At 43.8% G+C, this 12,493-nt stretch overlaps 1 protein-coding gene across 1 annotated transcript in view; it reads left to right on the forward strand.

Annotated features, from left to right (window-relative positions):
* The window catches only part of WASHC4 (WASH complex subunit 4), a 975,954-nt gene that overhangs the window by 237,480 nt on the left and 725,981 nt on the right, over positions 1-12,493 (forward strand). The window contains exon 14 of the mRNA XM_086919270.1: positions 4,399-4,525. Within this exon, the coding sequence (XP_086775396.1) occupies positions 4,399-4,525 (127 nt within the window). The remainder of the gene's footprint in view (positions 1-4,398; positions 4,526-12,493) is intronic.

The following is a 12,493-nucleotide window of genomic DNA, read 5'->3' on the forward strand; positions in this document are numbered from 1 at the left end:
AAGAAATACAGGTACCTAAAACCTTGACTAGTAATTTGGTATCGTATTTTTTAAGGGACAGTGGTCAATATGACGAGCAGTGGAAGGGAGGTTGGTTGGGCTTGAGTAATACTGCGATGACAGCTTCCCGCAGCGTGGGTTAGAGGGAGCCATGTTCAAGAGAAAGTGTGCAAAGGTATGCAGAAACAGTAGAGTGCCTTGGGACATGTACCAGTGGTCAATGGAGCTCCACACGTTATGCATGGCAGAGTAAAAAGTGTAATCGCACTGCTGCAGGAATTTATTACGCCATGCGTCAGACAAATGGAATGTGTCAAGAAGGTCCATAGGAAAGGAAGTTTAGTAATTCCTGTGGAACCAGTGGAATCAAGCTCTGGTTGTCTGGTAAGATTTAGGTTGCTGCCCAGTATAATGTAGTCCGTTTGATATTGGCTGATTTGAAAGGATGCTTTGATAAAGAAATCAGGGGAGTCGGTATTTGGTGGTTATACATTGACAAGCAACACTGTCCGACCTGGCAACTTTCCCATCTCAAACAAATATCGAACAGCGGCAAATGAGGCAGCCTGTATCAGCTGAAAGGGGACACTGCTATTTATCAAGATGCACCCCCCCACGTGAATAGCGTGGGGGGAGCTTCACATTATGACAGTTGAGTCATTCAGACATCGCATCAAAATGTTGCGTTAGAGCTGTGATACTCAAAATACAACCTGGGGCTGCATGCAGCCCTCCTGTCCTTTACATGTGGCCCTCTGGGCAACAGTAGCACTGAGCTGCTGTTTACTGGACTCAGCACTAAAATTATAAAATGTTAAATAAACAGCAATCATTTATTTAGAGGTTAATTTCTGCTGAACAATGGAAGTAACTAGGGTTTTCTGCACCCCAGGTTACCCAGTTCCACATTGTGCAAATCAGGTCAGCCACTAGATGTACATGCTTTGCTTCCCCTGCACCTGCTATACCCCCACTTCCACCACCCTGTTTGCATTAGTGCGGCCCTCAGTCACACCAAAGACCCAACTTTTCACCCCCCTTACTAGAAAATGTTTGTGACTACCCATATGTTAGAGTATCAAATTGCAGTCATTTGCCTTACCGGCTCGAAGTTCGGTCATAATCGTGGCAATGCCATCTGATGGGCGGTCGGCCATTGTATGTTCCGAGGTGCTAGTGGAGCCGGAGGGAGAACGTTGACGGCGCAGAGTCTTAGATGGTTCGAAGGGGAGTTGTTTTTGCTAAAGATCTCTGCATCCCATTGTAGTGTGTACATCGTGTCTGAAAAAGAAAGAGTTTTGGAAGCAAACACAGGAACTGTTAGCACAAATGAGAGCAGCCACAGGAGAAGAGGCAGTAGGGAATAGCATGACGGAAAAGCTGAGGTGGCGGCAGGAGAAACAGCAGGCAGTGGCACCGGATGGAGTTAATACAAGCCCAAGCTACTGCATTCAATTTGGTTGGGCAATATGGTTAAAACAATGTGTAGAGAAGCATGCCGAGATGCTGAGCCACGTGTAGAGGCTCTCTCAGACAGCCGCCAGCGCTATGGTTTGTAGGTTGACAGCAGATGGAGGAAGAGGGAAGAGTTCACCAGCTAAGGAGGCTCACTGTTAGTCACTCAAGGCCATACTGATGGTGTAGCAAAAGAAGAGCCCCAAAGCAGCCCGAGCAGGTGTGAGAGCAAGAGGGTGGCCAGTAATTTCCCAGATTTCAGCAGCAGCCGCAAAATGAATTATGGGCGGGGTCTGGTTGATGCAGCAAATTGTGGCACAACAAGGGAGGCACGGCAGTGTAGAATATGGCGGCCTAGTCATAGCCATCTCACTTATTCAAGACTTGACTCCTCACCTCTGTGCAGAGCTGTTGTCCTGCGATCAGCAGGCACTGGTCCCATCTCCAGGGCCTGAGATAGTCTCAGCGGAGGTCTTCCTGTCAAGTCCAGCCCGGAGCCTCAGAGGAATGATGGTGGATCCTCAGCGAGCCTAGAAACGGGCCGCATGCCGGGATATCGTCACGCAGTAGACTGGGTGTGCATCTGCAGTGCCCTGGTTAGCCTCGATGCAGGTAGGTCACACCCAGGGCACTCTTGGAAGTTAAAGCGCCATCCGGCAACCATTTGACAGAAGCACAGGCCCCCGACACTTGACACGCCGCAACCCCGTCCTCCGGCTCACTCACGGGCCCTGTCCCAGCAGGGCCTCCGAAGGCCGCATCGGAGGTCTTCCAGTCAAGTCCAGCCCGGAGCCTCAGAGGAATGATGGTGGATCCTCAGCGAGCCTAGAAACGGGCCGCATGCCGGGATATCGTCACGCAGTAGACTGGGTGTGCATCTGCAGTGCCCTGGTTAGCCTCGATGCAGGTAGGTCACACCCAGGGCACTCTTGGGAGTTAAAGCGCCATCCGGCAACCATTTGACAGAAGCACAGGCCCTGACACTTGACACGCCGCAACCCCGTCCTCACGCTCACTCACGGGCCCTGTCCCAGCAGGGTCTCCGAAGGTCGCATCAGGACGTGATGGGCGGTTTGTCGTAAAAAAATGGCAGGTGGGAGCTGCATCCAGATCCGCCTCAGTGGGTTTTTCCCTCTAGCATAGGTAGAATAGCTCCGGCAACAGTGATGAGCCCATAATAAAATAGTGGAGTATACAATGAAATGTATGTTGCGTGCAATGCTTGGCGGAGCTTCAATGCCATGCGGCCAGCTTGGCCACTCCCCCCTAGATTACATTGTTAAAGAAGTTGGGGAGAAATATATTTTCGATGGGACTAGGCTGCTCATCTACTATCCAGACTTTACACTGCTTGTATAGTAAGGTAGAAGCATTTTGGTATGTTTAAGAGTGTGACATAACAAAACATAGAGTTTACACTTTTATGCACCACAAAATTAAAATTAAAGTGAATTGCAAAACTCACTATGTACACCAAAGGTGTGGCTACTCCAAACTTCATTGAGAGAATATGCCTCAGGAGTGCAGGATAAGAAAAATCGTCTAGGTGGTCTGGAGTTTTTATAGAACCATGCTAACATTGCTGTGTAGGAGAAAGGAAGGAAAATAATTTGATATGTAATCAAAACATTAAATGTCCTAATGTGCGCAGTTGCGGTATGTACAATTTGCTGGTGGACATTCTTTTAATTGAGATGGACAGGTGATAAAGTTTGCATACAATAGGTTGTTGCATACAATAGTTCATTGACTCTGTTCACGCTGAGTACGTCAATAAGACCCAAAGTTGTGCACTTACATGTATGGATTGGGTATAGACTGCACTAAAAGATTCAGGATGTATTTTTTCAGTCTGATTGCTTATCACTTTTCTGTTTGGTTTATATACTCTGATACTCAGGTGAAATTTCACAGGGCTTCTTAATACAGTGAAGTTCACCAATGGCTGGCAATGGCTGATATACTTACAAAATGGCACTTATCCCATTGGTGTCAGGGGTGGTCTCCTCTTCTCTCAGCCAATGCATTCATGTCTGCTTTGCTTAAGCAGCTCTTATTATGCTTATTGGTTTAATATTGTTGGAAGACAACAGTGCCAGGTGGTCCTCAGGATCACCATTTTGCACAGGAGTGTCACTGAATGAGGGCAAAGTGCAATCATGTCAGCATAGTGGCATATCTGCTGATGTCATGTGCACAGCTGTGCGACGGAGGTGACCCCTCAAGGGGAATGCCAGCGTCATGGACAAAATGGGTATGCAGAACCTGAGCTCCTTATTGTAATTTATGGCATTTATCGTTCTTATAAATGAACTTGCTAGGGAAGTGGAGGTGCTTCTGTAATCAATGTAAGGGTGACCATGGAACCCTGGCACTTTAACAGTAGCGTGGACAGTGATGCAATCATGGACCAGAGGTTTCAGAATATGATAGCCAGGGATGGTAATGTCGATGCTGGCTATGAACGGACAATATGCTCCTTAACTTCGCTCTATCATGGCATGGTAGTTGGCAACTGACACATTAATATTTAGGTGTGGAAAGTGGCATAGTGGCACTTCAAATGCTGGCAAATGAATGAAAGGTATACAGCTCCGACACCATCTGATATGTACTGCAGATCTTTCTGTATGTGAATGATCTACTTCATTGAGTGGAAGAATAGGTGCCAGGAAAGTATAGTGAGGAGTGATAGGAAGTGGGATTTGATTAAAGTGGTAGAATGGCAATGCATGATGGGGTTTTCTTTGTTAATGAAATCAGGTATCACATAACTCTGGTATGGACCTAAGGAGAGGGGCACACAATATAAACACTTATAGCGATAACACTAAGACGAAGCAGCTCGGAAATTTTAACAGGTATGCCTTTAATAAGCCACATTACATTGTAGTATATGTAGTCCTTGTATTTTTTGTTAATTTCATTTGTCTTTGTTTTCAGAGATGTCCAGTCATATTATGTATTTGTGAGCTCTTGGATGATGAAAATGGAAGCCATTTTATCCAAGGAGCAGAGAATGGAAACATTTGCTGAAGATCTAACAAATATATGTAACATTTTTGTTCAGGTAAGCTTCTGGGATCATCTGTTTCTTCTAGAGATTATGTAAAGAATACATGATTTTTGTGTTAGTTTTCTCAGTAATGGTAGTTCAAATGTAGGAGTAGCAGCACACAGGTGCCCTCTGTGAACATACCAATACTTGTGACCCCATTGTGATTGCATTTGTCCTTGAGGCCCAGAAGCACACCTGGATCAAATTTAACTTATGTGGTGTGACTGTCCCGGGGTCGTCCCACGGTCTGTGATGGTAAACAGGAGCTGGAAAATGAAATTTCTTGTGTTTCTCACAGAGGCACTTTTAAACACTAGCACACACAAGTTAACATGAAATTGTGAATCAAACAGTCAGAGTCCAGCGCCCAAAAAGCGCCTCATACACAAAAAGCGTAAGTGAAGTAATCTAAATAATCTACAATAAAATTCTTCCTCAAATAACATATGCACCATGTGCTTTAAGAAGTACTTTCTTTGCAGAGTAGAATGCTGGATACCCATTAATTAGTTCTCTTTTGTTTACTGGTCTGTACTTGGGAGAATGCAGCTATGTGTCATAATACTTAACTTATTTCTGTAGAAATGTTATTGGATTGTATTACTTTAGAATGGTGAGCCTGTGATACCCTGATATTTAATTAACCCTAATACAGTGTCTTGGTTGTTTCCCCCAAAACAATTGTGGTTTCTGTCATTACTGGTGACAGGACAGGGTATTGTACAGTGTAATGTAGACCCAGCTCAACTAGACTAGAGGAGTCAAAGATAAAGAGAGTATGGTCTTGGCAAGGGACCAGTGACCCAAAAGGAGAATCCGGTTTGGATGTATGTTTGTCCATTTAAAATCTTTATCAGTGGGGAAAGGCCTTGCGTGCATTTTGGAGACCACGTTATGATGAATGAATGAAAGGGAGACTAATTTCTTCCCTGACCTTGACTAAGGAGGAGACTCACTGAGGGTTTATGGTTAACACTGTATTAGCTTTTTTCTATTTGAATATATATACCATCTACATGTGCACAAATTTGTTCTGGGTTATTTTTTTGTTTAGATGAGTGGGAAGCAGCTAGAACAGGTACCATTTTAATCTGAGATACAAAATTTGTCTTGTGGTGTACCTCATGATTCGTTTTTCTCATTTATGGTTAAAGCTGTACCTGCTATTTTAGCTTACTTGACTTTCTTAGGGTTGGCTATGGATTTTTATAACTGTGAATTACATGCAGGTCAATCTGAAATGTGGGTATCCGAGTCACACCTCCTTATCTATGTCTAGGCTTTCCTGTTTTCATTTTCTATTTTTGGTAAATTCTGGTGGGGTTTTTCCCAGTGTTTTTAAGTGATTTCAATACCTTAAAAAGCAATGGTTATCGGTGGTTACACATTTTTGCTCAATTAAAAACAACAGAAACTGTTTTTTTTTCTCTGTGTTTATGCAATGTTTTGCTTTTATTATTGCTTATTTTCTGCACTGATAGTGCATGGTATATAGACAGTGTATGTACAGTGTACATGAGGTCCAAACATATTTTTACAACTCAAACCTATTATAGTACACCATACAATACTTCTTCAGTGAGTCTTTGGTCGTTCGCACTTGCTCTTTCCTTCCCATGTAAACCTTTATCTGTTAAAAGGTCCTCTCATCATTGCCACTTGAGACTGGCAATACCAAAACAGCCAGTACACAATGTGCTAACTGGGGTTACTGACAATTCTTTCTATGCCAATACTGGCTCATCTGAAGTACGTAAGTAAGTATAGACTTATAGAGTGCACGAATGCCGAGGCGTCTTGGTGCTGAGAGTAGCTAGTAATTTGTAATGCTTCAGGTGTCAAAGCTACATATCCTGTGAGGGGAATAGCCAGGTCTTAAGCATTTAAAATTGCTATTCTCTGGGACAAGTTCTGCAATAAATGCATTGTACTGGGTGCTTATGCCGTCAGAGTTATTGAAGCAGTCAAAAATGAAGCAGCACTTTTGAAAGTCCAGAGAAAATTCCCCTTTATGGAAGGACCTCGAACTTGTTCAAAGTATCACAGTGAGGCTTCATTGACTTTAAATGCCATGGTTGGTGAAGGGACCTTTCTATGCATCATTGCAATCCATTTCTCATACATTGTAAAATAAAAGTTCCTGAGTTATCCTCAACATTTCTTTGTTTACCAAGTGACAAGCACTCTAACATGGAAAATGTTGCAGTGCCAAAGTCACTAAACGTGTCGCCTAGCCTACTCTCAAGGAGAGGTTTCACATCTACACCAATTATGCTGAACACTTGGGATATAAGGCCGTTTTCAGACTCTAGTTTTTTTTATTACATCCACTACAGCTGTCATATTTTCCTGTAAAAATCTTTGAATGCAATAGTGTACTTTTTTTTACATCTATCTATCAATCAATATTCGACCGAAGATCCTCACAATTCTTGCCTTTGGCATCATCACTCAGCACAAATTCTGTAAACAGTTGCCACATGGATAATATAGCATTCACTGCCTCTAGGACCTAGAACCACCAGCTAAATGACACAATTGGGATGACTTTCTTTGATGCCACACAAAGAACAAAATGAGAAATATTTGCGTTTAGTTCCCACACATAATAAAACAGTGCACCAGAATGGACTAAAAAGTCAATAGCATTCTTCATTAACTCTGAAGATTGTAAAAATACTTTCTGCATACCATCTAGCAAGTGGCAAGGATCTCTTACAGGGAAGCACTTTAGCTGCGGTATTGATTAGGCAAAGTTTTCACATCCGTAGCTGAATCACTGCATATACAAACAATATCACTCCAAATTTTGTTGAACTTAATAAGAACTTTTTGCAGCAGCATTACAAGTTACGTTGCGTTCCATGTTTTCTAAAGGTCTGGTGTCATGTTTTCACTACTATCCTAGATGTCTGGTGACAGCACTCTTTTCCCTTATACCTATCACTACATCCTTGCATTGAATTTTTAAAGCCTGGCATGTTTGGCAATTCACCTACTGTCAAAACTGATTTGCTGAAAAAGGGGACTGATGCATCAAGGGGTTTTAACCATCCTCTGTGGATGAATGCAATGGCACATACTGGGAAAGATTTGTATGCAACCTAATCAGTGAAAGAATCAAACGTAGCCAAGGATATTGTGCTCCATAATTAAATACTTATAAGATCCCAAAGGTGGGACCTACTGGCTTGTTATGTCTGTTTTCTACCTCTTCCTGTTTAGTTAATGTAGTGTAACACCCTCTCTTCCCTTTAGTTTGCCCGTGAACCTGAGAGCTTCTAAATTAAATAAACAAACTGTGCAGTATTATTCATTTAATTTAGAACTCAATCCCAATGAATTACAGCCAATGTAATCACTTTGGTGTTTTTTGGGTGAAAATATCAAAGGTAGTTTACATTTTAAAAAACGAAATCCAGGACTTTATTTACAAAAATAAAAACAAAATAATATGAAGCCTTTGTGAGCTCATCTCTTTGGAAAATATAAGATCTCCGTGCAGCACATTCTAGTGGTTAGTTGTGTCCCTCTCCTATCACTGCGGCCTTTGTTGCTTTTTATGCCAAGCTTTGCTAAGAGGGTACCGAAGGGCTGGATTCACGCCAAATTTTCTGGTTAGCTTAATAAGCTAAATTTACATGTAATTTAGTTATCAGTCATTTACTTTATCAGAGTGTATCCTTAAAGTAAAATAAAACATGCCATTAGTTAAAGAAAAGGTTTTAGTGCACACTGATCAAACTGATGCATGAGGCAGAAAATGACTCTGGACCACGATGACAGTAAATGGGCTGTTTCGGTCAATTGTATGTAAGGCAAGGGTTAACTGCTGCCCATAATGATGATGTTTAGATTAGGTTGCTTTGTTAACAGGGAGAGCGATGTGAACCTCTCAACAATGCTTCTATTGGCATGTTGGGGGCTACAGCCGGAGCAAAAATAGAGAAAGGGCTGGCGCTTTGGGGGCCGGGCCAACAACCAACCCAAAGGATGAAGCTGCTGCTCGAAAAGTGCGCGAGCAAAAGGGAGACGGAGACGGAGAGGGCGGAGCGAGTGAGTGGGCGGGACGTGTGGGAGAGGGGAGAGCTGGAGATGAGGTAGGGAGCTGGAGGTGAGCCCGCGAGTGGTGCGCACGCGCACTTGGGAGAGCAGTCTTCACTGTTCAAGCACTGCACTCATGCTTGTGGTGCGCCGTTGATCGCTCCCGCAAGGTGGATGCTGCCACAAGCACGAGTACAGTGCTTGAAAAGTGAAGACCGGTGGCTAAAGGCCCTTATAGACAGCACATGCGCACTGCCTAGGTGAGACCTACAAATGAAGAAGAAACAATATTTTAGTGACATCCCTAAACAACAAAACTGAAGCAGAATAATGTTAGCGCAGTCTTAATTGCTGCTACCTTGTATGACAAAGTTGCATTGTATTGGCCCCTTCAGGAAGAAAAAAAAATAACTTTTATTCTCCTTTTTCTTTCTTTGAGTTGCATATAGTTTGTGGTTGTGCAGGTGTTTTTTTCAGTGTATATATGTTTATACTGGTGAGGGCTATTTCTCTTTTGGTGGGGTTTTATCAGTTACAATAGTTTTAAACCTAAAACCGGATAGACTACGTCCAAAGACTTATGGTAACAGGTAAACATATGATGAGTCTGAATAAATTAGAGTTGAGCCATGATAAGAGTCACTCCTTTGTTTAGCTAACCATTCCAAAAGTATAATAGCCTTATAGTTTGGTCTAATCAAATTTTGTCCCTTAATGGGCCCTTCCAATGTGGCTGTTATTGATCAATAACTTTCTCTTGCTACTAAAATATCAACAGTTGTGATGATGGTCTTCTGCCACCTTAGACCTTTCAACCACATCTTTACCTTTTTCTCCATTCTGCAAATCATTTTCATTGTGAGAGCACTTATTCTAGCTCGCATTTATTATGTGATTTAGCTTGTTCTTAAGCTTTCCTGCTTCTAGATCAAATGTCTGCAGAGTGCATAATGCTAAGATATAGCTGTATGCCAGTCTCAGTTAATGGGGTCACATTATGCTTATTACAGCTAACCTGGCTTAAACCATTGGATAGATACTGACATGTGGGCCCAGCAAAATATTTTTGACTTATTGCCCTCATTGTGGGCAGTGAACTACAGTCCCAGACTTGGGTGTCGTACATAAAGCGGTGTTGGCAGCATACCATGTTGTAGAAGAGATCAATATTGTGTGTCCACACCATTTTATCCTTGTCACCAGGAGCAAGGTCTGCTCTCCCACTTGTGTTAAGTTCCACTATCTCTATTGAGACATCTAGCCGCAGTTTCCTTATCTTTGAACTGTCAGGAGTCTGGCTGGATCCGGAAGATTTTTGATAGCAGTGCCCCTGTGTGCTAATAGGTGGCATTGGTTGACTTAATTTCACATCGCAGGTGTTTGGTTTGTCGTCGTGACGTCTGTGTCTATCTAGGCGCCACCCTGGCAAACTGACGTCAGTTCTTTTCATTCTGCGCCAGCCTGCACTGATCCATCGAAGAGAGCTACCCCCTGTTCCTTTTTGAGTGACGTTTTAAAACTTTTTGTTAACTCCTTTTGGCGTCCCAATCATCTCTTGTAGTAAAGCCTCGGGGTTCAAGCCGTGCAGGGTCTGTCACTAGGCCATGTTGCTCACGGACCCCCATTTGGTGTGTCCATCTCAGTCGAGGGGAAGGTGCGAGCACCGCTTTGGAGGGGTCGAAATCTTCTTCCTCGAAGTCATCGTAGTCAGGTAAGAAGCACCATAAAAAGCGCAAGAAGTCGAAGCATGTTTTGACTTCGCCCCGTCCATCGGGCGATGAAACGGAGGAGCCTCGGTGTTCGAGGCCCCGCTCTAGTGAGCCGGTGCCTGGGTTGGCTCCATGGTTCCCTCACTTTCCGGTGCCGGGAGCGACCCCCGCCCAGCTAAAAGAATTTTATGATGACGCCATGTGCACGATATGTAGGCGGCCTGATCCTGCGGGTGCACCTTCGGGCTCCGCAGGTTCAGCTGAAGGAGATCCTGTGGGTTCTGCGACTTCGGCTCTGTCCACTGTCTCCTCTTGGATCCATTCCCGGATCCGAACATTCGCCGGTCGTACCTCTGTGACCTTCCCAGGTGCCACGTCTGAGGCCCTTGGTGTCTCCGGCGCCACTGCCGGCGCCTCCCACATCATCATTCCAGACGACACAGAGCCAGTCTGGTGCACACTGTCGTTGAGACCGGCGCCGACTGAGCCAAACGGCTCCATGATGTTCAACCTCCCCTATTCTGAAGGGTTAGGCATTGATGATGAAGATTGGGAGGGCCAGCAGGACCCCTAGAAATCCTACAACCCAATTAAGATCTGGACTGGTATGAGGACCTGGGTGATGCCAGCGGCCTCAAGACCTTCCCAGATTCTGGCATACTGTCTCCCCCTAACCTGGCTTCGGAGGAGGGATCTTTATTTGCAATGGTGGTACATAGGGCTGCAGGGGTCTTTGACCTGCAGCTTCCTACGGTGGCAGTCAAGACTAACGTCCTGACGAATGTCCTGCAGCCTGGTGTCCCCTCTTCGGAACCCCTGCTACCTTTCAACGAGGCCTTTGTTGTGAACGCATCTAGGACCCTAATTAAATATTCCTGATTCATGCCCTCATGTGGTTATAACAAATCATATCCTTATAAAGGCATAAGAATCATATCCATATTTAGTCCTAGCCAATGCAGTCCAAATACAGCATGGCTACTTCCCTAGACTCCTAGAAAGTAAAACACATTCTTTAAACAAACCAAGCCTCCAGCAGCTCGGGAATTCCCCCTGCTTCTGTTTTGATTCGTCCTAGAACTCCTGAGAGTCCTGAAAGAACTGCCAGTTCTTAGTGACGTCTTAAGTCCAACCTTACGTCAAACTCGGCACCTTCCAGGTATAAATATACCAACATCTGCCTTAAGCAACACACGGTGGTTTGGAGCAGAGCGGCTATCTACTTACCCAAAGCCCAGCTGATGCGAGTGCCGAAGGAAGCCGACCTTCCCATTTGACGCACTGAGAGAGACGCTGTCTTTTCTCCTGCCGAGAAATCCAGCTCCAGTGTTTCCAGTCACCCTTGCGGGTTGATGGGAGATCTAGTCCTGAGAAAGAGATACAAGACCTCCTTCATTCTAAAACCAAGGTACGAAGCTGATTAGATCCTTAGAGAATTCTTGATTCAGATTCTTGGCAAAACTAACTTAACTTAAACTACAGCTCATTTACTCCTTCCCACGTACTAGGCTTAGTTAGGTACACCGGGGTAGGCGTATTTTAGAAGCACCAGTTGAGTACGTTAAGTCAACTTTTATCATTGTATGTATTGTATATATTTTATCCGTTTTAAGTATCATATGGCTCAGAAACCATATAAATGCTTTTACAGTATTATTTCATAATACTCCATTTACTGTACGCACTTTACTTTATGACAAGTATTGCAATTGTGGCAATTCACTTCTCTTGCATGAGAAAGAGGACTGCTCAATAAATGACATTTTTTATTGAAAACGCCGTCTCTCTATTTCTCTGCACTCTGGTGAAACTAAGCATGCACGATTGACTGAGTGAAATAGCTTTCTATTGTTTTCACACGACTCCTTATTCTGGAGGGTGCAAAGTTGTCATGTTTATGCGCTTGTCAGAAACTAATCCCTTCTTGTCTATTCAGGAAAGTTAACTCCTTCCTGTTCACTCGAGAACGTTTCTAGTGACCTCTGAGCTAGCTGGCATTCATAATTAAGTCTAACATATTCAATAGAGACCTAGTCGACCTCAGTCCTACGTCTAAACTATTGTTTGTTATTCCAATGCGCAGAGCCTATTGGGAATATAGGAACTACACTGCATGGCACCCAACGTTTGGTAAGACGATAATCTAACGCAAGATACTAGAATAACTCAGTCGTGCTTTTCACACTGACCCCTTTTCCCGTAAAAACTCCAATAGGCGTCTGGAGTG

The sequence above is a fragment of the Lissotriton vulgaris genome, chromosome 1_1 (genome assembly GCF_964263255.1).
Source record: "Lissotriton vulgaris chromosome 1_1, aLisVul1.2, whole genome shotgun sequence".
Classification (NCBI taxonomy): Eukaryota; Metazoa; Chordata; class Amphibia; order Caudata; family Salamandridae; genus Lissotriton; species Lissotriton vulgaris.